Here is a 27,875-nt window from a genome sequence, read left to right on the forward strand (position 1 = left end):
AAAAAAAATCACACCCGCTGACATTAATCGCACTTGCTGAATGTTTACAGAGATCAAACACTCAATTTGAGCACTATTTCAGCAGTGACGACAGTGACACTAGGTCACCTCCAAAATGATGACTGATGAAAAACAGTGTTTTGTAGCTAAGAACTTGCTCTATCACATAGTGTTATTGTGCTCTTCGCAGCTGTTATACTTTCTAAGAAAATAAATAGACTGCATTACTTTTGGAGTAACACAGGTAGTATCAAAAGAAATTTTACTAAGAAACAGTATGATGAGGCATAAAAATGCTAAAGAGCAAATTAAGCTATGCCAAACTTAAGTACTGCATAAAATCTTTATGATCCTTACAGCAATATGTAACTCAGTACACGACAGGTCTGATCTGATAGACAATACTGACAACATTTACTAAATTGGAAAAGGTCTTAAGCAATTGGATTTGCTCTGAGCAGGGTGCTGGACTCCACTAAGTTCCACATGTTCCTTTCAGCCTAAATCATCTCACCATTACGTGATTTTGATCTTCGGTTATGTTTTCCTTTTATAGTATTTGGGTATATTTTAAACAACTGCAGAGTATTTTTTTTGCTGTCACATTTAAAAAATATTATAAATCATGTAAAATATTGTAGGTAAATCTACATTCCCTATCTTCCACAGTGAGCTGTAGCCTTTATGTACACAATGAACTATTTGAATGTCACCATTGTTTCTTAAAGACAATGTGTTGTATAAATTTATTATTTAAAAATGACTATGATCAAAAGGTATGTTATTTAGTCTACATGTTATTTTTATCTATTAATCAAATGGTATCAGAGGAAACTGAAAAACATAACTGGAATCAAGTGCTGTGTATGTAAAGATAAAAGGATGCTCTTAAACTTTACTGTTCTTAATTTCCTGAAAGATACATATTAAATACAGTACATTTTCTTCATCCTATTTCTGTATTCTTACGTAATTAAAAAACCTCTTTATGTTAACCAAAATTACTAGTTTCTAAGATTAAACATGCTGTTTCTCTCTTCATCTACTTTGTCTTGAATGAGTAAATTCAGAAAAGCCACTTATTTACCTTTGCTTTAGTCGTCTTTTGGCTGTTGTAGGAACATTAGCACCATACCCATATGAGAAGAGAACCCTTTCAGCTTCAACTTCATTTTCCACTGCAGAAAATTGCAGAAAGGTACTATTAGAAGGTGTCCTTGGAAGAAAATAATTAGAATGCAAGAGCTTATAAAGTTACACATATGCATTTTTTTCCCTAGAACCTACATTTTCAGTTGTTGTACACTGCTATAGCCTTTAGCGCTTCAGTGGAAGAGTTTTGTTTACTATTAGCACTGACACAGTGCCATACATTCATATTATGATACAGGCAGACTTCTCACTTAAAAGAAAACCACAATGATTTATATTAATAAATAATACAAAAGCAAGATAAAAATTCAGTGACCTTTCATATTCATATGTATGATAACAAAATAGTAGTAGTAGAAATTTAATTTGGCAGTAAAAAGTTAGGTGTTGATTTTTTTTCCTCATAAATAATTCATTTTTTGTGTATTCATGAGGAAACAGGAAGATAAAAATCAGGAAGTGTTTAAGACAAATAGACATAAGCAAGTCCCCGGGATCAGAAGAGACAAATTCGAGGTTGCTGAGGGAACTGATGTCACTTGACTGAATCATTTTTGAAAGACCGTGGCAATGAAGTATTTCCGATAGTCTGCAGAAAACAGATACTGTACCCATATTCAAGGATGGCTAGAAGGAATGAGAAACTAGTCAGCCTCACCCCAGCCTCAAACTCCAAGCATGGACAAATAGGTGGTTGGGAACAGCTAGCAAAAAGAAATCACATCTGACTAATTTAATACCTTTTATGATGAAACGAATGGTCACATCTTGACTAGTGTGAAGACAGAATCTTTGGTACAGTCTCTCGTAGTATCCTTAAATCCAAGCAAGGTATGGACTGGGACTTTTGGGCTCAAATAATGGTAATTATTAATTACTCATACAAAGCCCAACTGACAGTCATTTACTATTGGAATCTTCATGTGTTAATACTACTCAAAATCTTTACTAAAAATGCAGACAGTGGGATATTGTGCACCTTCAGAATGTTTCATAAAGTTAGCAGCTTAGGGAAGTGATAAGATAGATCAACTGGGGGACAGAGCTGCTAGTCACAGGGACCTAAACAGGCTGAAAAAAAAATAATATATATATATATATATATAGATGTATGAACAATAACATTAAGGTTAAGCAAAGGCAAATACAGAGTCTCACATCTGGGGCCCAGATGCTAACACAGTTTGGGGACTGACTGACTAAAAGCGTTTTGCAGAAAAAGATCCAAGGATTCTAGAGGACAAGCTGATCACAAATTGCCTTGTAGCAAAGAACAACTGCATCCAAGGCTGTATTAGCAAGAACACAGATGGATGGTCGAAGAAAGTGATCCTCCCCATCTACTCAGTATTTCTGGGACCACACGTGGCTATACTTGGTTTTGGGCTTCCCAGTGCACAAAAGATGTTGATGTATTGGAGGGAATCCAGCAGAGAGTCACCAAGACAATGAGAACGCTAGAGCACGTGACATACAAGTTGAAGCTTAGAAGAGATCTTGTTGCTCTGTCCCACTACCAAATGGGAAAGTACAGTAAAAACAGGAGACAGACTCTTCTTAGAAGTGTACAGTGATTAGGACATGAGGCAATCCTTCTTTTAGGTGACAAGTTCAGTGCTGCATTTTTTAGAAAAATGTCAAGGAAATTCTACCCTATAAATGAGTATCTGCCAATAACATACATATAAAGGTCATATCAAAAAAACACCAACATTTTGAAAATGTAGCAGGTACCAACCCAAAATAATCTCTACCAGGATGTGCTTGTGTTACCTTTTCTTTCTTTCTGGGCTCTTCACCTGACTCTGCGGTATACAATAAACATCTACTAGTTAGGGACACACTCATTAATTTCATTCTTACAGTGTGATTGAGAGGATACAGATAGCCTTAATTTTTTATTTTTTTTTTTCCTTAAAAAGATGCCAACCAGTAAAAAGCAAGGAAGACATAGAATCACCATGGCTGGAAAAGACCTCCAAAATCATCCAGTTCAACTGTCCACCAATATGTTTCTACTAAACCAGTTCTCTTAGTACAGTATCTAAATGTTTCTGAAACACTCTCAGGGATGGTGATTCCACCTGCTCCCTGGGCAGCCCTGTCCAGCACCAGACCACTCTTTCAGAGAAGAAATTTTTCCTGTCATCCAACCTGAATCTCCCCTGCTGTAACTTGAGGCCACTCCCTCCAGTCCTATCACTAGTTACATGACAGAAGAAGCCAAGACCCACATTACCACAACTTCCTACCAGAATTAGAGAGCAATATGAAGTGCCCTGTGAGACTCTTCTCCAGACCGAAGAATCCCAGCTCCCTCAGCCACTCCACATAAGACCAGTGCACCAGATCCCTCACAGCGTTGCTGCCCTGCTCCGGACATGCTCCAGGGCCACAGTGTCTTTCTTGTAGTGAGGGGCCCAAAACTGAACACAGTACTCGAGGTGCGGCCTCACCAGAGTAGAGTACATAAGGATGATCGCTTCCCTGCTCCTGCTGGCAACGCTATTTCTGATACTAGCCAGGATGCCACTGGCCTATTTGGCTACCTTGAATGTTCTGACTTAAAAGATACCTTTAAGTTACAATCCCCTCGCTATAGGCAGGGACATGTCCTTCTTGACCCAGGGCTCAAAGCCCCATCCAGCCTGGCTTTGAATGCCTCCAGGGAGGGGGCATCCACATCCTCTCTGGGCAACCTGTTCCAGTGTCTCACAGTAAAGAATTTATTCCCAATATCTAGTCCAAATCTACCTTCTTCTAGTTTAAAGCCATTTCCCCTTGCCTTGTTGCTACATGTCCTTATAAAAAGTCCCAGCTTTCCTGTATGCCCCCTTTAGGTACTGGAAAGCCACTATAAGGTCTCCCCAGAGGCTTCTCTTCTCCAGGCTGAAGAGACCCAGTTCTCTCTTCCTGACCCAGCAGGGGAGGTGCTCTAGCCCTCTGATCATCTTTGTGGCCCTCCTCTGGACATGCTCCAAAGCTCCATGTCCCTCGTGTGTTGGGATACCCAGATAATCAAATAATCAAAATAAAATACCTAGTCTAAAACTAAAGTTTTCCAATGTGAATATTTTATGCTGAAAAGGAAAAAGAGAGAAATGCCAAGAAAGCTTATTGTTATTCATGTGGAATGTTATTCATGCACTTCAGCAAGGGAATTGGACTAGATGATCTCAAGAGGTCCCTTCCAACCCCTACAATTCTGTGATCCTGCAAAATCACTCAGTTGCTGTAAGGAATGGCTATATAAATTCTTCATAGTTTCCTGAAAAGGCTGTTTCATTAGTAAAGTGAAGCATACTGATGAGGGAATAGAAGAAAAAATGCAGTGATCCCTTCCACATGTACATTCTCTGAAGTAAGATCATATGGTTACATGACAAAATCCACCTCACATGTACAAACACAAAACTTTCTAAAAGGTCCAGAAAATTTGATGATCAACCCCTCACACTCCAACACTCCTAAATAACAGAGACAACAGTGAAACAACAGAGGCTTCATAACCCACAGAAAGGGAAAAAGACTTATCGCATTGAAATGTAAAGACACAATCACAATACTGAAAAATAAAATCTTGTTCTCATTATAGCTTATAGGAAATTCCCACTGTCTTCCACATGGTGCAATCAGCCTATATAACATTCTTTGAAAGACTGACTGGAAAATTTCTAGAATGCCTTAAATTTGAAAATCATGTAATTTTCCTTCATTCAAATATTTTTTTGACCTTCTGTAAATGCCAGCTCTTAATTTGGGAAGTAGGAGAAAGTATGTCTGTGTTCTTCTTCAATTATTTTAAAAAGAAGTAAGGCTTTTATTTTCTCTGATTTGCCTCAGAACTTCACCTTGGTGCTGGAAATCTGTCTTAAGTATTACTTCTAATTTTCAATGTCAAAGATACAATAGTAAGAATAAGCAAAATTATTGCAGTATATTGAAATAATCAGAACATCACAGAATTGCTTAGGTTGGAAAAGACCTCAAAGATCATCAAGTCCAACCACAACCTAACCATACTACCCTAACAACCCTCCACTAAATCACGTCCCTGAGCACCACATCCAAATGGTTTTTAAACACATCCAGGGATGGTGACTCAACCACCTCCCTGGGGAACCTATTCCAGTGCTTCACAACCCTTTCTGTAAAGAAGTGTTTCCTGATATCCAACCTAAACTTCCCCTGGTGCCATTTCCCCTCATCCTGTCACCTGTCACCAGTGAGAAGAGACCAATCCCGCTCTCGCTGTAAGCACCTTTCAGATATTGGAAGAGAGCAATAAGATCTCCCCTCAGCCTCCTTTCCCCCCGACTGAACAGCCCCAGTTCCTTCAGTCTCTCCTCGTAGGGCATATTCTCCAAGCCCTTCACCAGTCTTGTTGCCCTTCTATGGACCTGCTCCAGCACCTCAATGTCCTTACTGTACTGAGGTACCCAAAACTGAACACAGTACTTGAGGTAAGGCCTCACCAGTGCCGAGTACAGGGACAGGATTACTTCCCTAGTCCTGCTCACCACACCATTCCTCATACGAGCCACAATGCCATTGGCTTTCTTGGCCACCTGGGCACACTGCTGGCTCATATTCAGCTGACTGTCCATCAGTACACCAAGGTCCCTTTCCATCAGGCACCTTTCCAGCCACTCCTTTCCAAACCTGTAGGGTTGCCTGGGGTTGCTGTGACCAAAATGCAGGACCCGACACTTGGCACTGTTGAAACTCAAACAGTTAACCTTGGCCCATTGATCCAGTCTATCCAGGTCCCTCTGTAGTGCCTTTCTCCCCTCTGGCAGATCAACACTCCCAACTTGGTGTCATCTGCAAACTTATTGAGGGTGCATTCAATCCCCTCATCAAGATCATTAATAAAGATATTAAACAGAAGCGGCCCCAGTACTGAGCTCTGGGAGACGCTGCTCATGACTAGCCACAAACTGGATTTAACTCCATTGACCACAACTCTTTGGGCTCAGCCATCCACCCAGTATTTCACTCAGCAGAGTGTACATCCATCCAAACCATGAGCAGCCAGCTTCTCCAGGAGAATGTTGTGAGAGACAGTGTCAAATGCTTTACTGAAGTCCAGGCAGACCACATCAATAACCTTACCTTCATCCACTAAGCAGGTCATCTTGTCATAAAATTAAATCAGGTCTGTCAAACAGGATCTACTATTTGTAAACCCATGCTGACTGGTCTTGATCCTTTGGTTGACCTTTAACTGGTCCAGGATGGCTCCCAAGATTATCCATTCCATAACCTTCCCAGGCACTGAGTTGAGACTGATAGGACTGTAGCTACCAGGATCATCTTTCCAGCCCTTTCTAAAGATAAGCATTACATCTACCAGTCTCCAGTCCGCCAACACATTTCTGGTTAGCCAGGACTGACAAAGAATGATGGAGTGTGGCTCTGCCAACTCCCTCAGCACTCTAAGGTGCAATCCATCCGGCCCCATGGACTTGTGAGCATCCAGGTTTCAGAGCAGGTCCAAAACCATCTCTTTGTGGAATATGAAGGGCCTATTCCGTTCCCCATTCCTATCTACCAGCACAGGGGGCTGTGTGCCAGGAAGTAACAAGCCTTGCTATTAAAGAATGAGGCAAAGAAAGCATTAAGTACCTCAGCCTTATCCTGATCCCTGGTCATCAAGTTGTCCTTGGCATCCAACAAGGGATGGAGATTCTCCCTCGCCCTCCTCTTGTTGTTGATGTGTTTATAGAAATATTTATTGTTGTCCTTTACCTTGGTGGCCAAGTTCAGTTCTAGCTGGGCTTTGGCTTTACTAATTTTTCTCCCTGCACAACTTCACTATGTACCTGTAATCATCATAAGTACTTACCCACTCTTCCAGAGACCATAAACTTTCCTTTTGCTCTTGAGTTCTAGCCTAAGGTCTCTGTTCAGCCAGCCTGACCTCCTTGCCTGTTGGCTCATCTTCTGTGACCTGGGGATGGTCAGCTCCTCTACCTTTAAAATTACTTCCTTAAAATATTCCCAGCCTTCCAGGGCTCCCACGCCCTCCAAAGTTACATCCCAAGTAACCTCTCAACCATGGTCCTAAAGAGGCTAAAGTCTGCCCTCCTGAAGTCCAAAGTGGCAGTTCTGCTGGCTCCCCTTTCTGGTTCAACGAGGCTCAAGAAATCTAGCATCTCATGATCACTATGCCCCAGATGGCCTCCAACCTTTACATTTCCCACAAGACCTCTGTTAACGAACAGCAGGTCCAGGATCTCGCTTCCCCTTGTCAGCTTCTTCACCAGCTGCGGCAGGAAGTTATCTCCCACACACTCTAGGAACCTCTGTAACTGTTCCCAATCTGCTGTAGTATAAATCCAGCAGATGTCTGGGAAGTTGAAGTCCGCCACAAGAACAAGGGGGAGAGATCTCAAGACCTCACTCAACTGTTCTACAAAGTGTCTTGTCTACCTCTTCATCCTGATGGGTGGCCTGTAGCAGACTCTAACGACAATGTCAGTCTTATTGGCCTTTGCTTTTATTCTGACCCATAAAGTCTCAACCCTACCATCACCACTGTTAATTTCCATTCATTCACATTCTTTCTTAACATAGAGGGCTACACCACTGCCGCTCCTGCCTTGCTGTCATGGTTTTATGATTTTTGATTATTCATATTCCACATCATAACATCATGTAGTGCATGGGGAGCATTAAAGCTCCAATTCTGGGCACCTGCCCAGAGGAGAAGAACTACATACCACAGAACACTTTGCATTCAGAGAGAAGATATAACCCCTGGCAAGGTCACCTGATGTTCACTTTTTCCTTTGGCTTTTCTCCCTGCTGCTTGGTCCAACTGTGCATCTCACCTCAGCGTATGGTGAGGCCTTCAGATTCTCAGACACTCTCTCTCACAATATTTGATTTATTAGCTTCAATTCTGATGATACTGTATGATAGTATGTTATCTTGCATTCCAATACCATATTTAGTAAATTAGTTTGTTTCTTCTCAGATCGCCACTGTTTTTAATGATTTTTGGGGCACCATTTCCCCTTTCTGGAGGGGTGGATTCACAAATCCCTCCACCACACTTGTCACTGAATTGGGCCAAACAAGCCCGTAAACCATTGACACTTGCCTATCTCTTTTGACAAGTCGGTAGCCATCCATCACAGCACTCCAGCTGTGTAAGTCATTCCACCACACTTCCATGATGGCGACTATATCATACCTTTTCAACTGCACAGTGGCCTCCAGCTCCTCCTGTTTATTACGCACGTTGAGTGCATTAATATAAAAGCACCTGAGCTGGGCCTCCTTTTGAGTGGCAGTAGCCACCCTCTTGAACACTGTGGGATCTTACTAGCACATCCCTCTCCCACAAGGACCGGCATGTTACATACAGGTTTCGTTCCAGTGACCCCAGTTACACCCCCATCCTCCTTCATACCTAGCTTAAAGCTCTATCTATGAGCCTTCCCAACTCCCATTGTAACACTCCTTTCTACCGGTGGGATATTGGTTGCCAGCAGGCCTGGTCTTGTGTAAATCGAGCAGAAGTCAAAAAACCCCAAACCCTGCCAGGTACGCCAGTCTCAGAACCAGGTATTAATCCATTGGCCCATCATACTTATACCCTCATCATTCCCTAAAACTGGAGGAATAGAGAACACAACTTGTGCTCCCAAACCCTTGATCTGTCACCCCAAGGCTCTGAAATCTTTTTTCACAGTCTTCAGTGAAGTTCTTCCTATATCATTGCTGCCTCCCTGAAACAACAGTAGGGGATAGTAATCTGAGGGCCGAACTAGGGAAGGAAGTTTCTTCCTTAAGTCTTTAATCTGGGCTCCTGGGAGGCAGCAGACCTCCCTATACAGAAGGACATATTGGTCCTTCTGCTCCCTTCAGGAGAGTCACCAATAACAATGACCTGTCATTTTTCCTTTGCAGATGAGGTTTTGATGCTAAGTGAGGTCTGGTTAGACTTTGGTAACTCCACCAACTGGGGAGAACCATCATCACCACCACTGTCCAGTTGTCCCTGCAGAGCACTGTACCTGTTCCACAGGGGCAGCTGGGGAGGGAGGGGAATCTCTGGGCTGTTGCATCTGCATCACCACGCAGGGACCTTTTGCCACTGCCCCAAAATCCCCTATTCTTCTCCGTTGTTAATATGGGGAGGAGAGGACACGGGGCTCACCGCAGCAGGAAGACTGCCTGCTATTTCCCCTCTGTCACCTATTTGCAAGGCAGCAGGGGGTGACGTGCTCCATGTGGAGCCTAAGCTGGCTGCCAAGATGTCAGGGCCGACAGGGTTTGGCTCCACCAATCAATCTCCCTCTCACATTCCTTTATGCTCCTCAGCCTCTCCACCTCCTCCTTCAGGACAACCACAAGGCTAAGTAAGTCATTTAGCTAGTCGCATCTAACACAAGTGCTGTCTCCCTCACCTAGCGGTGCAAAGGCCAGGCTCTGGCATTCACTACAGCCAGAGAGCTGCGCGCTGGCATCTTGTTTCGGGACCTCAGTCTGGGTCTCCACGTTTTTCTTATCGGCAGCCTTCCTTTCATGTGTGCAGAGGACCTCTGTCTGGGTCTCCACTTTTTTCCTGGCAGTAGCCTTCTGCAGGGATGCAGCCATGGCAAACCAGCACTATTCGGGTAGCCTTAATGGGGTCTGACTGATCAGCCCTGTCCTGCTGTCGGTAGTGCTGGCACCACCCTTGCCCCATTATCAGCCCATTAACAGGTGCCCCTGCACTTACCACTTTCTTTGCAGTGATAACAACTCTCCTCCCTGTGTAGTCTCGTTAATGGGTGACTTATGGTTTCTCCTTGTCTGAACAGCCCACGTGATTCACGCACCCAACTCCTCTCTGTCCCTGAGGCTTTTTCTAGGCAGGGGGCGTGGATGCAGAGCCGTTGCCCTGGCAACGCGCACTTCATGACAGCCGCTCTCGGGAGAGCTGCCGGGCTGCTCTGTTATCTCGGGGTTCCCTGATCAAGGAATCAAGTGAAACCCTCCTGTACCTCACGGTCAGTCACCGCGGTTCTGGCTGGGACAGCTTCGAAGCAGCGAACTTTGGCGATCAAGCAATATTATTGTAGTGTATCTCCCTTTTTCCCTCTTCAAACTGAACCAGAATACAAACAGTTGTTAAATATCAATAAACAAGTGTATTTGTAAACTTTGACTTCTTTAGGTGATCATACAATGACTTGTGTTGGAACTAGATGATTTTTACAGTCCCTTCCAACTCCTGCAACCATGGACAGAGTTGACATCCGCTAGATCAGGCCACCCTTGGACACCTCCAGGGACAGGGCATCAACACCGTCTCTGCTCCAGTGCCTCACCGCTCTCAGAGTGAAAAGTCTCCTCCTAATATCTAATCCAAATTACCCTCTTTTCGTTTAAAACAGTTCCACCTTGTCCTATCACTGTCAGGCCATGAAAAGTGTCACTCTCCATGTTTTTTTTATACGCACTCAAAGTACTAATATTCTGTAGCTTACAAATATAATTAAAACATATTAGTTAGGGAGAAATTAAGAATTATTCAGTTTTGTAAAAACTTTACTATAAGATGAATAAGAAAATGTGAATCACTGTAAGCAGAAAACAGTATTCTTAACTTCATTTTCTGCACACCCTAGCTACTGAAGGCTGCTAGATGCCACTAAATCCCAGTAATGCGTACTTAGCTATAGACTAATGTTTCCATTTAAAGCTTATGTAACTATCTTCTACCTGTAAAACATAATTTATAATTATTTTTTTAGAAGAGAAATTGAAGACAGAAGGACAAGAAGATCCACAAATTAGTTTGAGAAATTAAAATGGCCTATTATTTTCATACACTGGCTAGAAGACTTCAAGAATAAAGTCCTAACTTTGAATTAGAAAGCAGTTGCTTTGTTGATTCACCTAAGGCAAGGGACAAACAGAGACCCCAACAGATTTCACAAAATTTCTGCTCTTTGAGAACACATATTGTTATTTTGGCCAACCAGAGAGGAAAGTTTTCCAAAGTAATCAGATCAGAAGCAAATCACTGGTTTAGTACTTAGAGCAGGATGATTTGCCATTAGTAATTAGAACAGATTGATTTGCCACAAGCAACGACTTCACAGAAACACATAAAATTAGAGAATCATCGGGACTGAAAGGGATGTCTGAAGATCATCTAATCCAGTTCCCCTGTTAAAGCAGGCTCCCTGGAGTACGTTGCACAAGAAAGTGTCCAGGAGGAAATTGAGTATCTCCAGAGGAAGAGACTCCACAACCTCCCTGGGCAGTCTGTTCCAATGCTTTGTCACCCTCAAAGTAAACAAGTTCTTTCTCATGTTCATATAGAACTTCCTGTGATCCAGTTTATGCCTATTGCCCCTTGTTCTGTCACTGAGCTCACTGAAAAGAAGTTGGCCTCATCCACTTGACACCTGCCCTGTAGGTATTTATAAGCATTGATAAGATCCCCTCCCAGTCCTCTCTTCTAAGGCTGAACAGTCCCAGGTCTCCGAGCCCTTCCTCCCAAGGGAGATGCTTCAGGCCCCTCATGGTCTTTGTGGTCTTCAGCTGGACTCTCTATAGAAGTTCTCTGTCTTACTTGAACTGGTGAGAAAGAACTGGACATGGTACTCCAGATGTGGCCTCACAAGAAGCAGAGTAAAATTAATATTAATTCAACACAGGAAACAACTTTCTTTTTTTCCATAACTCATTTAAAGAAATAATCACATTTATCATCTGCTGTATTATTAAACGTATAGTTGTTTGTCAACAAAGCTTTCTGGTATTCAAAATATTTGATAGAAGAATTCTAAAAATAAAACGAAACAGAAACCCAACAAACTCATATAATCTTAATGAATAATTAGAACAGGCAAAAGAGAAATGAGATGATTTTTAACATCCGTACATCTAACTTCATGTTTATTTGATAGATATTTAAAAATACATATAGAAACTTGTCATTAGTATTTTCTATCAAAATAACTATTGCTTCTTAATTGTTAGGCATGAGGAAGGAGAATGGCAGACACTAATAATTTCATAGTGCTGTAAGATACAAGATATTGCCAGAATTCTGGAAACATCTACAGATGTAATTTGTATCAGAACTTACTTTCTGCTGTCTGCATTATTATCTCATCAAGGTCTTTTTCAAGTTTTTCATAAGTATCTAGTCTTGCCTGAAACTCGGAATTCTGTGTTTGAAGTTCAATAATGCGTGTTTCACTAGAAGACTGAAGACTGTAAAATTCCTTGGTGAGCACCTGTGAGAATGAATAATGAAAATATCACTGAATTAGCATGATGGCTGTTTATGAAAAAGGTGAAAACCCACATGTAAAATAATCAGCAACAATACCAAACAACAATTATGTATCACATTTGATGCAACTTTTGCACAGCTAAAGTAAAATACTTGAAAAAAATTAATTCTTTTCAGCTATGTTATCTTGCACAGACTACACTCTCGTATCTTATAACATTTTATAGAATCATATGATTATTTGATCTGGAAGGGACTCTTAAAGGTCATTAGGTCCAATTCCCCTGAAATGAACAGGGACACCTACAGCACCATCAGTTTGCTCAGTGCTTGATCCAGCCTAACTTTGAGTGTCTCCAAGAATGAGCCTTCTACCACCTCTCTGGACAACGTGTTCCAGTGCTTCATCAGTCTTACTGTAAAAAACTTCTTCCTTGTTTCCAATCTAAATCTCCTCCGTTGTATTTTGAAACCATTCCCTCTTGTCCCATCACAACTGACCCTGCTAAAGAGACTGTCCCCTTCCTTCTTATTGCCCCCCTGTAGATACCGAAAGGCTGCTATCAGGTCTCCCCAGAATTTCCTAAGGCCTTTGTCTCAACCTGGGAAAAATGACAATAATTTTAAAGGACAGTTACAACAACCAAAGCAATAGTTACAGAAATTAATAAAGAAGTAAAAAAAAAAGCATGACTGTATTCTTTTTTGTTGATTCAATTACATTCATATACCAGTCATCAATTTACTAGAATGTTCCTTTATGGAATAGTAAATGCACAAATAACAAGATTTGTTATTTAAGTTACATCAGATTCTTATTATTTACTCATTATTGAAAAATAATATGCCATGAGCATTTGGAACTAACGTAAATACTTAATCTACCAACATTTAACAAAAAAAGGACATATTCAAAATTAAAACTTAGAAAGTTCTGTATACAAACTGAAGCTTAACAAGAAAACTAAGTGATATGGTACTTGAAATAGAAAAATGCAACATTGACAAATAGTGTAAAACCAGCTGGAATGAAAATCTTTGGTTAGTAAAGTAGTAATCCATGTTCTGTGCAGAAAAAGAAAAAAACAAGTTAAAGTAATAATCAAGTAGTACATTAGCTAATAATAACTTCATGAATGTAAGTCCCACACATAGAAGATTATGATTGAATATAGGTCCTGAGATGCAGGAATACTAGATACTGTACACAGCAGTAATGCTGTATGCAGTCAGAAATACTAAGCTATCCACAGTATTTAGGGAAATAAGCAACACAAATATAAAAACATGGAAAACATCAATCTATTCTCATAGAAGGCTACATTTATAGGTCAAATTTTGGCAACATATAAAACAGTTTCATAGTTTTAGCATGTTTAAGACAAACTATGCTGAAATCCAATTAAAAACAGATTTTTTCATGAAGCAGCTACAGCTCTACAGCTGAGTCCCAAGTTACTAGTGACTACATTAGTTAAAATCAATATGCTGTATGAAAAAAAAAAAAGATGAGAAAATATTAATACACTGATCATATATTTTAGAAATTTAAGAAATCAGTCAAAAGGAACAAATGCAAAAAAATAAGGATTTCAAGTGTTTAAATTCTGCAGTAATATTTTCTAATGAAAAAGCATTGGTTTCAAGGCATATCTTTATTAGGAAAAGGAAGTGCCAGGAGAACTAGTACAGTTGAATGCCACATATTCAAGAGTTTATTCAAATCAAACAGCCAAAGAAAATGGAAATGCAACTCAATGCAACTTCCTTACACAAAGTTTAGACATGTCTGTGCAATTAAAATTTATTTAGCAACCTCAAAGTCTAGCACAGCTGGCACTCCCAGTGCTCATGACCACAACTAACCTCATCAGCCAGGATCTGAATGTTCCAATACAGACAGAACAACAAGAAATTACATTTCATCTAAAGCTTTGTTTCCACTCTGTAACTGTTTTCCACTGTATAGCTCCTTTTCATAAACATCCCAGTAATGCAGAATCTCAAATAACAGCATATTTCCCCCCCAAAACAAAGACTGCCAAAGCTGAAATCTGGAAAAAAAAAAAGTTCTTATTCTGTTCTACTAAGTTTGTGTAGCCTACTGTCTGTTTTACACACACTGTCAATTTCATTTAAATCTTACAAATTGGATGCAGTGATGTTTTCAGGACTAACTTTGCACAGATGAAGGAATTTTGTTTTGATGTAAGTTTCCTTTGCCGCAGACTGGACATCTTTCCAATACTACAATTAGTCAAACAGGATATATTACATTTTTGAAAATACGTACTTGAAAGAGAATAAATTCTAAGCTTGTTTAAATAAAAAGGTCCAACTCATTGACCTTTCATGTAAACAGATGTAGTGAGTATAAGTATCAAAATGCTGTAGTTTCTTGATAGTGTAAAGTTTATCTACAGTGCATATAGCGTATTCACACAGCAGTGAAATTTTATATACTATGTGTCTTAGATTCACGTGGGCTAGAATTGTTTTCTTCAGAGTGTCTGGTACAACACTATGTTTTGGTTCCAGGAGAACAGCAATGTTGATAACAAACTGATCACAGAATCATAGAATCATCAAGGTTGGAAAAGACCTTCAAGATCATCTAGTCCAACCATCCACCTATCACCAATAGTTCTCACCAAAACATGTCCCTCAACACGTCTCAATATTCCTTGAACACCTCCAGGGTCAGTGACTCCACCATCTCCCTGGGCAGCTTATTCCAGCGCCTAACCACTCTTTCAGAAAAGCAGCATTTCCTAATGTGCAGCCTGAATCTCCCCTGGTACAGCTTGCGGCCATTCCCTCCAGTCCTATTACTAGTTACACAAGAGAAGAGATCAACCCCCAGCTCACTACAATCTCCTGTCAAGTAGTTATAGAAAGCAATAAGATCTCCTCTGAGCCTCCTCTTCTCCAGACTGAATAATCCCAGCTCCCTCAGCCGCCCATCTTAAGACCGGTGCTCCAGATTCCTCACCAGTTGTGTTACCCTTCTCTGGACACGTTCCAGGGCCTCAAAGTCTTTCTTGTAAGGAGGGGCCCAAACCTGAACACAGTACTCGAGGTGCGGCATCACTACTGCTTAGTACAGGGGGACAATTCCCTGCTCTGGCTGGCAACACTATTTCTGATGCCATTGGCCTCGGCCACACTGCAGGCTCATGTTCAGCCAAGCATCAATCAATATCCTTCAGGTCCATTTCCTCTACACAATTATCCAGCCACTCTGCCCCAAGCCTGTAACATTGCCTGGAGATGTTCTGGCCAAAGTGCAGGACCCGGGCACCTGGAATTGTTGAACCTCACCCCATTCACCTCAGCCCAACTATCCAGCCTGTCCAGACTCCCCTGTAGAACCCTGCTGCCACTAAGCAGATCGACAATTCCTGCCAGCTTGGTGTCATCTGAAAACTTACTGAGAGTGCACTCAATGTCCTCACCCAGTTCATCAATAAAGATATTGAAGAGGACAGGCCTATACCAACCCCTGGGGAACACCACTCGTGACTGGTCACCAGCTGGATTTAACTCCATTCACTACCACTCACTGGGCCTGGCCCTCCAGCCAACTCCTCACCCAGCACACAGCGTACCTGTCCAAGCTACAGGCTGCAGCTTCTCCAGGAGAATACTGAGGTAGACATTGTGGGAGGCTTTGCTAAAGTTAAGGCAGATCACATCAACAGCCTTTCCCTCACCCTCCAGGCAGGTCATTCCATCATAGAAGGAGATCAGGTTGGTCAAGCAGGCCCTGCCCTTCATAAATCCATGCTGGCTGGGCTTGATCCCCTGGTTGCCTCACACATACTGTGTAATGTCACTCGAGATGATCTGCTCCATAACCATTCCTGGCACCTGGTCACGCTGACAGGTTGTAGGACCCTAGATCCTCCTTACGATCCTTCTTGTAGAACAGTCACATTGACAAGTCTCCTGTCTTCTGGGACCTCCCGAGCTGACCAGGAATGCTGACAGATGATGGAAAGTGGCTTGGCTATCATCTCCACCAGTTCTCTCAGCACTTTCAGATGGATCTCATCCAGCCCCATGGACTTGTGGCAGTCCACATGGAATAGCAGGCCTCTGACTGTTTCCTCTTTAATCATGGGGGATTTATTCCTCTCTCTATCTGAGACTTCCAGGTCAGAGTATAGAGTACCCTAATAATAACTGGCTTAACTTTTAAGGACAGATGTAAATAAGGCACTGAGAACCTCAGCCTTTTCCTTATCCTTAGTGGTCACATTTCCGGATGCATCCAGTAAAGAATAGAGATTCTCCTTGGTCCTTCTCTTACCACTAATACATTTGTAAAAGAGTTTCTTGTTCCCTTTTACCCCAACAGTCAAGTTGAGTTCAAGCTGGGCTTTTGCCTTTCTAATTTTCTCCCTGCACATCCTACCAACTTCTTTGTACCCTCTTCAAGTTGCATAGTGCAGAGCCAAGATCATTTTTAGCAAAGGGTTCAGGGAGCTGGGAGGGAACAGAATTAGGACAGCTGACTCAAAATGGCCAAAGGGATATACCATTCCATATGACATCATGTGGAAGGAGTTCTGAAGGAGGTGGGAGTTAATCTCTCTCTCTTCCACTGCTCAGGGGACTAGCTGGGCACTTATCGGGGTGTGGTTAGCAATTGCTTGTGCATCTCTTGTCATATATATTTATATATAAATATATATATATGGTCATAACTATTGCCCTTCTCCTTTTCTCTATCTTAGTAAATAGTTTTATCTCAACCCCTGAGTTCCACTTGTATTTCCAGATTCTCTCCCCCATCCCACTGGGAAGGCTGGGGATGAAGCAATGGACTATGTGGTGCTTAGCCACCTGCCAGGTTAAGCCACAACACTATGTTACTGAAGTTAGGCTCCTGAATAAGAATTTGTGATGTATTTTCATCTACTGAAACAATACATTGGTGTTTCTGAGGTACATTTTTTTTTTCACCCCCTTAATATCATTACCTGAATACATTCTATTCTTTTAGGTATTGGAGGGCCGCTCGTCTCCACCGAGCCTTCTCTTCTCCGGGCTGAACAGCCTCAGGTCTCTCAGCTTCTTTCATAGGAGAGGTGCTTCAGCCCTCTGAACATCATTTTGGGAAGTTTTTTTTTTAAAACAGACTGTTTTAAAAAGGTTGTCAGTGCAAACCTATAATTACACTCATACTATTTTTCAAATTGTTTTCCAAAACTTAGTTTTATCATTACTATTGTTAAGGTTGTAGGCTTCATATTAATGTTCTCATAACTGTTGTGGATAGAAAAAAGAAAGAGATAATACAGAAACAGTAATTTCTTAAATAGAATCATAGAAGTTGGAAGAAGCTCACAAGGACCATCGAGTTCATCTTTCTGCACGGGGAAAGCTAAATCTATACCTAAGAGCACTGTCAAACACTTCTTGATCACTGATAGGCTTGGGGCCTCGAAAGCTTCCCTGGGGAGCCTGTTCAAGTGTTTCATTAGTCTCTCAAGAAATAACTTTTTCTTAATATCATAAAATCATATCATAGAATGGCCTGGGTTAAAAAGGACCACAATGATCATCTGGTTTCAACCCTCATGCCATGGACAGGCTCAGCAACCACTAGACCAAGCTGCCCAGAGCCACATCCAGCCTGGCATTCAATGCCTCCAGGGATAGGGCATCCACAGCCTCCTTGGACAACCTGTTCCAGTGCGTCACCCTCTATGTGAAAAACTTCCTCCTAATATCTAACCTAAACCTCCCCAGTCTCAGTTTAAAACCATTCCCCCTTGTCCTGTCACTATCCACCCATGTAAACAGTCATTCCCTCTCCTGTTTATACACTCCCTTCAAGTACTGGAAGGCCACAAATGAGGTCCCCCCAGAGCATTCTCCTCTCAAAGCTAAACAAGCCCAGTTCCCTCAATCTTTCTTCAAAGAGAGGTGCTCCAGCCCTCTGATCATCTTAGCAGCCCTCCTCTGGACCCGCTCCAAGAACTCCACATCCTTCCTGCACTGGGGATCCCTGGGGAACCCAGGCCTGGACCCATACTCCAGATGGGGCCTCATAAGAGCTGAGTAGGAGGGAAGAGGGGGACATGGACAATCACCTCCTGGCCACCCTTTTTTAATGCAGCCCAGGATTATGAGAATCCTTCTTTGTATTTTGGCTCAAAGCTTGTTTCCTGAGGTATTTCTTGTGATAAACTGACTTGTCTAGGAGATGAGTGATGAGTGTTGCTGTGTGGGTGTGGCAATCAACATCGCTGTGTGGACAATTTTACATTTGAAAGCATTTCTTTGGAGCTGTCTGCCTTCGGAAAATAGTGCTCAGGACTGTTTACTAGCAAAAGATCTAGCCTGTGACCAAGTAACTCCAGCTTGGTATGGGAGACTGCGGAATGATGCTATTCTATCCTGTGAAGGCAAGATTCAAGTTGGCACCTCCCTGCTCCCTCTTATCTGCTGACAAGACCAGGAAGATGAGAACAAAGGAGTTTTCTGCTGAGATCCCAGAGCCAGAATCTGCCACTCCAAGTAGAGCTGACTTTGGATTTGAACTGTCACTCCAAAGACAGCTGACTCGAGCACTTTAGACTTATAAGTTTGTACTACCAGTGAAAAGTTGCCATCATCGCCGTGGTCACTATCATTGTCAACAGAACAACTGGCCTCGCCTTTTTTAATGCAGCCCAGAACACAGTTGGCCTTCTGGGCTGCAAGCACACACTACTGGCTCATGTCCAGCTTCTCGTCTACCGGGACCCCCAAGTACTTCTCTGTGGGGCTGCTCTCCAGGAGATCTTCCCCCAGTTTGTATAAATACCTGGGAATGCCCTGACCCAAGTGCAGCATCCTACACTTGGCCTTATTGAGCATCATTAGGTTCTCATGCGCCCACTTCTCAGCCTGTCCAGGTCCCTCTGGATGGCTTCCCTTCCTTCCAGTGTATTGACCACACCACTCAACTTGGTGTCGTCCACAAACTTGCTGAGGGTGCACTTGATGCCATCATCTATATCATTGATGAAGATGTTGAAGAGCACCGGTCTCAAGACCTACCCGTGAGGGACACCGTTTGTGACCGGCCTCCACCCTGACACAGAACTATTAATCACATCCCTTTGGCTGTGCCCAAATCCTCATCCATTGAACATTCCATCCTTCAAATCCACACCTCTCCAATTTAGAGCGAAGGATGTGGCGAGGGACCATGTGGAAGGCTTTGCAGAAGTCCAGGTAGATGACATCCATTGCCCTTCCCCCATCCATACTGCTGTCACTCCATCATAGAAGGCCATCAGATTGGTCAGGCAAGATCTGCCCTTGGTGAAGCCATGCTATCTGTCTCAAATCACCTTTTCATCTCGTATGTGCCTTAACACAGTAACCAGGAGGATCTGCTTCATGATCTTCCCAGGCACAGAGGTGAGGCTCATCGGCCTGTAGTTCCCCAGGTCTTCCTTTCTCCCTTTTTTAAAAATGGAAGTAACGTTTCCCTTTTTCCAGTCACCTGGGACTTCACCAGCCAGCCATGATTTTTCAAATATGGAGAGTGGCTCAGCAATCACATCAGCCATCTCTCTCAGAACCCTGAGATGGATATTACCTGGCCCATGGACTTACATACATTCAGTTTCATGACAAGGTCTCAATCTTGTTCCACTGTTATAGTGGGGCAGAATCTGCTCCACTTCCTCTCTGTGTATGGATATCCTCTAATAAGATGATGGCTCTTGTCGTGAGCTGAGAGTAGCCATGGCAGGATAGTGCTTAGGATAGTGCTTAGGGCTTCCAACTGTTTTTCAGTGGTCCTTTGTGAAGACAAAATTTTTAGTCATGTAACAGTACTGAGTAAGTGTATAATTACACTTACAGGCTGTCCTGAATGAAGTAAAAGAAACAGCTCTTCTACAAGAAAAAAAAAGAACATTTTTCTACTTAATTTTAGAAAGATTGACAAAAAGTTTTAATTGCCACCTGTTAATGAATGCAGAGCTGTTGAAGAGAGCTGGCAAGCTATTACCCTTGTGTGTAAGGGAACTAAAAACAACTTATTCTACATCTTGCACAAATAGATTCTGAAGGATCTGCCAGAGATCAAATATCAACATCTAATTATGACAAACTGGATTCTTCTGGATATGTTTCCTATAAGAGAGTCTGAACTTACTTCTCCTAGTAGTATGTCTATAATAAAAGTATAGTAATAGAAGTTCTACTAAATCAGTTTGGTTTATTCTAGTGTTATTAAGTAATGTAAGAGAACTTTAAAAAGTCTATATGCTTCCAAGAAAAGTCTATACTTTCAAGAAGTCTATATACTTTCAAGAGAATTTCAACATATTGTCATATTTTTGCTCTAAAATTGTTCTGCTTATTACTGGTATTGAAGTTCTAATACATACTTGAACGAATAAAATAAAAAAACATTTTCCTATACATTATCTGTTTAGTTTCCTGAAATGGAATTAATAAGCAGTTTTACACGAGCTAGATTATAAAACAGAAAGGATTTATCAGTAAGGATGCGTAATAAGGACCTATCCTTTCCAAGTAGAGTATCTAGATGCTAACATATGACATGCAGAGAAAATTTCTATGTTGGATACTGTTAACCTAACACGCACGTCTTCAACATCTCACCATGAGAAAATGTTTTGCTTTCTTCTTTCCTTAGTTTTCCCTGAAACAGTATAGCTTGGTAAGCTTTTTCATAATGTTCTGCTTCGGCACTATTTGGTGGAAATACTAACTCATCCATGTACATTCTTTGGTGCTTTTTTCCCCCCAAGTTTCTTCATTTCAAATTATAATTGAAAACAACTTTATAATGCCCCATTAAGTATTAATAACATACCTCCAGCTTTCTCTGATATTTCTCACATTCTATTTGGCACTGTGAAAGATTCTTAGCTGTTTCTTGTTGCATGAGTTGAATATGTTCACTTTCAAAGGACTTTAACTTACTTTGGTGAAGAAGTTCTGCTACTTTGCTTTCTGTGCCAAGCTGCATTTGTCTATACCTAAAAACAAACAAACAAACAAACAAACAAAAAAAGTTTTGGAGATTCAAAAATACAACATACCTGCTTGTTCTGCTTTGAAATTTATACCTGAAATGAAATTGAGAGTATTTTTAAGAGTTTGGTAAATACAAGTTAGTTATCTATTTACAGTTGCCTATCTAAATACTGTTACATAGATGACTACAAAACACAGCAGGTGGAAAACTCAGTCCACAGCTTTGCTAAATTTGTGGATTGGTAATGCAAAAATCAAATGACAATGACCTTAACAGTATACCTTAGTTTTTAAAAATACTACATCAACATGAACTTTCTTCTCAGTATAGATGTGTATACATTCATACCTCTAACAATGAAATCTTTAAAGGACACGGGAGAGATACCAAGGAGGCTGTTGCCTCTTAGCTTTTCCACCAACTGTAATACACGATCAGGAGAAGTAGTGTTAGACACCAATGGTATCCAGGCTGCACTCCCTTAGGTATATCATGGATATGTGCTACACTAATTCTTCCCATAACCAAAGACATAAAGAAACACCAGACCATGACAGTTTATTATTTCCACAATCAACCTCAGGTATGAAGACTCTCTAACAGGAATGAAGCTATCAGACAAATAATATTTCACTTAGAAGCAGTTATCTGTTGTTCCACTCCTTATGCTTAATAGGCAATCTCAAAAAGGTTTTTAATAGAATACTAAATTACTGGACTGTAAAAATGAAGCTGATGTGAATAAGAGTAGGAAATCTTAAGAAATTTAAAGGAGATATGTAGAAAGTAACAAATCAAAAATTTTCTTAACCATATACATAAAATGATCAACTCCTACTTAACTTTTAATTTGGAAATGAGATCTTGGGATTATACTAGACAAATCCATTACATTTTTAATTCAGTTTTAAACAGTGGTAAAAAATAACATTTGGGGAATGGCTGTGAAAGGAATGAAGAACATACAGAAATCATCATGTCACTTTACAATTCCACACTGCTACCTGCAGAATGAATGGTGAACACATTTCTAGCAACTCACCTCACAAAGAACAAGTACAACAAGTAAACAGTTAGAGAAGCATATTAAAGACATTTGACAATTTACAACATTGCGCTATAATATAGTGACAGCATGAGAAATAGGTTAATTAAGCAAACCAGAATGCTGGAGAAAAAAGATGGTATAAGAAAATGGGAGTTACGAGAGGCCTGTAACAGCCTAAGTGGCGTGGAGAATGAAATTGAGAATCAATTATTTACCATATTTTCCAATAGATGAATGAGGAGGTGTGTAATAAAGCTAGCAGATGTGGAACAAAAAGCAAGTATCATTCTTCACAGACTATCATGAAATATGTGAAATTCCTTATATAAGATGTTCTGAATACACAAAGTTAACACTTACTCAAGAAGAGATTGAACAAACTCTCAGAAGATAAATCCTTTGACAACTATTAAATGTAAGATGGTACTTCTCACACAAATCACTGAAATTGTTAGAATGCCAGATAAACTTTCACTCTAACCCATTACTGCTCTTAACTGCCATTTGTCAAATAGCAGTTGCAACACACTTCTACCTTATTTAGTATCTAATCTTTAGGTAGGATTGAGAGCATTTAACAAAAATAAAGGGATTAGTCAGATATTTTCCCTGAGGATTTCAGATGTAGGAATGTTTCTAAGATACAAAAAGGAAGCAGTTTTCACTGAAATAAACAGGTGTCACTATGATGTCCTCTGTAAACATTTGTGTATGTATAAACAGTCCAACAGCATGAATGAGATTGTTCCCCCACAGTCTGCGTGAGCAGAGAGTGGAAGTTTTGCCCACAAACTCACAAAGACATCATCACTCTTTCTAAAACAACTTTCTTGTTCAATAGCAGCATGACATTTCCTCTCGTGCAAAACTGCTAGATACCCATTATCTATCTGATATCAACCGCTGTCAATTTTGCTTAAGGCTGATACTTTTAGCCTTTCATCATTGCTGTGACTGTATGTTCCCATTTTCATTTCACCACACAAAAATAGTTTCAGCATGCTTACATTCTGTATATTTTGTATGTGATTGGCTGCAGACAGGAGAGACAATCTTTTCTGCTAAGCACGTTTTTTACAACCCTGGGGAGAATATTTCATTCCAAAATGAGCATGTCTTCACAAAGATACATGTCATCCATCCATCTGATGTGCAATGCAATACACAAATGAAATTTATCTACAAGTCACATTTATTGACTTTAAACAAGAAATATGTATGTTATGCCTTCACAGAAAATGAGTGGCTATCCTTTCCAGAAGACTGCTTCAGATCTTAGAATAGTCTGAGGTTTAATGATCTGTAGAGAGCATACACAGTGGAAACATGCATAAACAGAAGGTATATATACTTCCCTATATCTTACCATACTTTCCAGAAAACTGTACTAAATCTGACAATTTTCGAAGTCCACTCAATCAACTAGGTGCTTGCAGACCATGCTTATCAGCAAAATCACAAACAGTGACTTTAGGAAAAAGAAGATTTTCTTTAGAAATTCTAAGTAGTTTACATTGGCATAGTATGGTTTGTACTGGTAAGGGTGTGAAGAACATCATGTGCTTTCCATTGGCAATGATTTTTGAGAAAGAGAGAGTACAGCTTATGAGTAGTGATATGTAACAACTTTGTATGCTCTTTTGTCAACAAATAATAACATCTGTTTTCATGTGTAGTATGGAAAATAACACTTCCATTAATGACAGAAAAAAATTTGCTCTTTTTTCAGAGCTGGTAAAGGAGAAACTGTTGTCCAACCAAGAATATTTTCTATTATGCCTCAAATAAGATTTTCTTATTACACTTTTGAGCTCACCAGTGAGTTCTCCACTGCAGCAAAGCTTTCAGAGTTTCTTTGGCATGTGAGTTTTTATTTGGCTAAATAGCACATCTGACTTCTTGGCTACTATATCAGCAGAAGTCTAGGAGCACACGTACACATACAGTCATGAAACAATGTCAGAACACATTCCTTAATCCACCTAGATGGTCTCCAGGAAAAACAACAGAAAACAGATCCACGCTATGCTTGAATACCACTATTATTGTGGGTGTACAGGATTTTCTCCCCATAAAAAAAAAAATTAATAAAACTGATACGGTATAGTTTTTGTTTCACAAAAGAATAAGGGTTGAGAATTAAAGACTGATTACAGAGTGAGTTAATGAAAAGAACAAACAAACACGCAAGAATCATCTGAAATTAAGTCTCAACTTCATTATGTTTCTGTGCCATCAGGATGACCAGCCAATAATGCTGGAAGTTCGCTAAAGTGGAGTGACACAAAAGTTATTAATTTTAGAGTAAAGTAGAAAGAATATTCAGTTAGGGACTTAAACAATAGTTTCTAAGCAAAGATTTTAATGTTGTATCTTCACAAAATCGACTTCAGTGTAAGCAGTGAGAAAAAGTACACTTCTCCAAATAGTGTGCATCTAAAGAAAGCCAACTGAAAGCCAAGATTACAAACTGTTTTTTCATTGGGGTAAACTACAAGACATATCCAACACAGCCCAATCTAATAGTCATATTCAAAACCTTTTACCATATGTGCATGTAACTTTAAAAACTTCTTACAAGCACTGTGTATGTACTGAGATAACACTGTTTATACCTGACAGAAATAGACTGTTAACTTATACCACTGTCTATTCCATAGACAAAATCTGAATGTACATCAGTACTCTTCAAAAGTAGGTATAATTGAATAATGAAGTACATAGGAAGACAATGAGATCTGTAAAATTAAGCATTCAAGTAGTAAATTCTAGGAGTAAGAAGATTATAAAAAGGAACAACAAGCAAGTAAATTCTATAAAATAATAGATCTTCCAAAGGAAGTCCCACTAGGATTTTACGAAGATTAGTACCAACCCTTTCTAACTTTGTGAACATGATTATAGAAACCTAAGGTTCTTTAGGATATAGTTGAGATGTTATTTTCAAGTTTAAAAAAATGAAGAAAAAAAATCAGTGACTTGTAAGTTGCGAAATGCTCCTGACTCCACAGAAGGGTCAGTTCCAGGTCTAAGATCTTTAGAGTAATTACAATATACTCTCCTTTAAAAAAAAAACACAAAAAAAAACACAAAAAAAACAAGTGTATGTACTTTGGCAAAGAAACCTAAATGCTACAGACATTTTCTCCCTAACCTATCCTATTGCACTCCTACTCCTTCCAGTCCCAAAACGTACTCTAATGTCCCTGTCCTTTTCCCACTCTGCCGCAGCTCCAACTCAGATTTCTAGTGCTTTCCAATTCTGTTTTCATTCTTTCTGCTTGAGGTATGTTTTTTCTCTTCATGTTTGTTCCAGCCTATTCAGTTATCATTCCTATCTTAGTCCTATTCTCCAACTGTTGGTCTTCCTTCCATTCCTCTATCAATCTTTTGATCGCCGAGGTTTGCTGCTTCAGAGCTGCCCCAGGCAGAGCTGAGGCGGCTGATCGTGGGGTGCATAGGGGATTCGCTCGGTTTTCCCTCATCCAGAGATTCCCGAGGCATCGGAGCAGCCCGGCACCTCTCGCAAGAGCAGCTCACGTGGCGGGGGCGTTGCCAGGGTAGCGGCTCTCTGTCCCCGCCTCCCTCCCTCCCTCTAATAAGAGCATTGAAGAAGGAAGTGGCGTGCCACACAGGCGAGGAGAAGGAGTTTTTGTCACTGTGAAGAGGGTGGTAAGTGCGATTGCACCCTTCAACGACCTGGTAAAAGAGCGAGGGCAGATCCAGCACTATCAGTAATGGGGTGGAGCTGTTTAGTCACACTTGGTAAGGCTACTCTGATTGTGCTAGTACTAGTGGGTCTGCTGGATTGCCATGGCTGCGTCTCAGTGGAAGGCTACTGCCAGGAAACATGTGGAGACCCAGACAGAGGTCCCCTGCACACGTAAGAGGAAGGCTGTAGCCAAGAAGAGTGTGGAGACCCAGACTGAGGTCCCAAAACAGCACGCTAGCGTTCAGGTTGCTGGCTGCAACGAGTGCCAGAGTCTGGCCCTTGAAGTGCCAGGCGATGGAGGCAGCGCCTGTGTAAGGTGCGACCAGGTAAATGACCTTCTCAGTCTGGTGGCCTGCCTGAGGGAAGAGGTGGAGAGGCTGAGGACCATCAAGGACTGTGAAAAGGAAATTGAGTGGTGGTGCCAGGCCCTATTGGCCTCGAGGTCCCGGCATGCACCTGAGGCTCCCTATGGAGCATGTGGCCCCTAGTCGCCTTGTAAACAGATGACAGAGAGGAATCGGCAGACAGACTGTGCTCCTGATACAGTGAGCCCTCAGTCTGCTCCTTCCCCTCACAATACTTATGAAGAACTAGGGGGTGTGGGACTGGGTCAAAACCACTGTAACTCTCCCAAAAGGGCAAGGTGATATCCACTGCTCAGTGGCGGAGCCTCTGCCCTGTTGTTGCCGAGCAGAGCAAAGCTGTTTGAGAGAGAACGGGTGGAAACAGATACCGACTCGGCGTTGTGGGCGTTCCCCCCCCCAACCATGCTCGGCTCCCCAGGTGCCTGTGTGGAATAGATGCAGTTCGAGGCTTCAAACAGAACTTGATGGGTGGAGACAGTGGAGTTCAAAGGCTTGAAGAGGAGTGGGGGAATGCTGCTTCTCTTAAGTGCCTGTATACTAATGCGCGTAGCATGGGAAATAAACAGGAAGAGCTGGAGTGCTGCGTGTGGTCGCGAGGTCATGATCTCATTGCGATCATGGAGACGCAGTGGGACAGCTCGCATAACTGGAATGTTGTCATGGAAGGCATGTGCTTTTTAGGAAAGATCGGCTGGCTAGGTGGGGTGGTGGAGTTGCTCTTTATGTGAGAGAGCAGCAAGAATGTATTGAACTTCACTTGGGGGAGAGTGATGTAGCAGTGGAGAGCTTATGGGTGAGAATCAAGGGGCAGGCTGGTAAGGGTGACACTGTTGTGGGTGTGTACTACAGGCCCCCTGATCAGGATGAGGTGGTTGATGAGGCCTTCCATAAGCAACTGGATGTAGCGTCACGTTCCCAGGCACTGGTGCTTATGGGGGACTTCAATTATCCAGATATTTGCTGGGCGACCAACATGGCCAGGCACGCACGGTCCAGACGGTTCTTGCAGTGCGTTGAAGACAACTTTCTGATGCAGGTGGTGGAGGAACCGACGTGGGGAGGTGTGTTACTGGACCTTATTCTCACCAACAAGGATGGACTTGTTAAGGAACTAAAGGCTGGGGGCAGTTTGGGTTGTAGTGATCATGAGATGGTGGAGTTCAAGATCCTGAGTGGAAGAAGCAAAGCAATAAGTAGGATTGCTACCCTGGACTTTAGGAGAGCCAACTTCGATCTCTTCCGGGACCTAATTGGAGCTATCCCGTGGGCTCGGTTGTTAGAGGTAAGGGGGCCTCTGAGAGCTGGTCAGCATTAACAGCTCTTCTTCCAAGCTC

General features: G+C 41.5%; 1 protein-coding gene across 2 annotated transcripts in view; it reads right to left on the reverse strand.

Moving 5' to 3' along the window:
- Positions 1 to 27,875, reverse strand: part of PIBF1 (progesterone immunomodulatory binding factor 1) — a 157,486-nt gene that overhangs the window by 38,100 nt on the left and 91,511 nt on the right. For both annotated transcript variants that reach the window (XM_019610797.2, XM_031557834.1), the window contains exons 7-9: positions 21,252 to 21,417; positions 12,251 to 12,401; positions 1,088 to 1,178 (exon numbers count right to left, since the gene is read on the reverse strand). In XM_019610797.2, the coding sequence (XP_019466342.1) occupies positions 1,088 to 1,178; positions 12,251 to 12,401; positions 21,252 to 21,417 (408 nt within the window). The remainder of the gene's footprint in view (positions 1 to 1,087; positions 1,179 to 12,250; positions 12,402 to 21,251; positions 21,418 to 27,875) is intronic.

The sequence above is a fragment of the Meleagris gallopavo genome, chromosome 1 (genome assembly GCF_000146605.3).
Source record: "Meleagris gallopavo isolate NT-WF06-2002-E0010 breed Aviagen turkey brand Nicholas breeding stock chromosome 1, Turkey_5.1, whole genome shotgun sequence".
NCBI classification, from domain to species: Eukaryota; Metazoa; Chordata; class Aves; order Galliformes; family Phasianidae; genus Meleagris; species Meleagris gallopavo.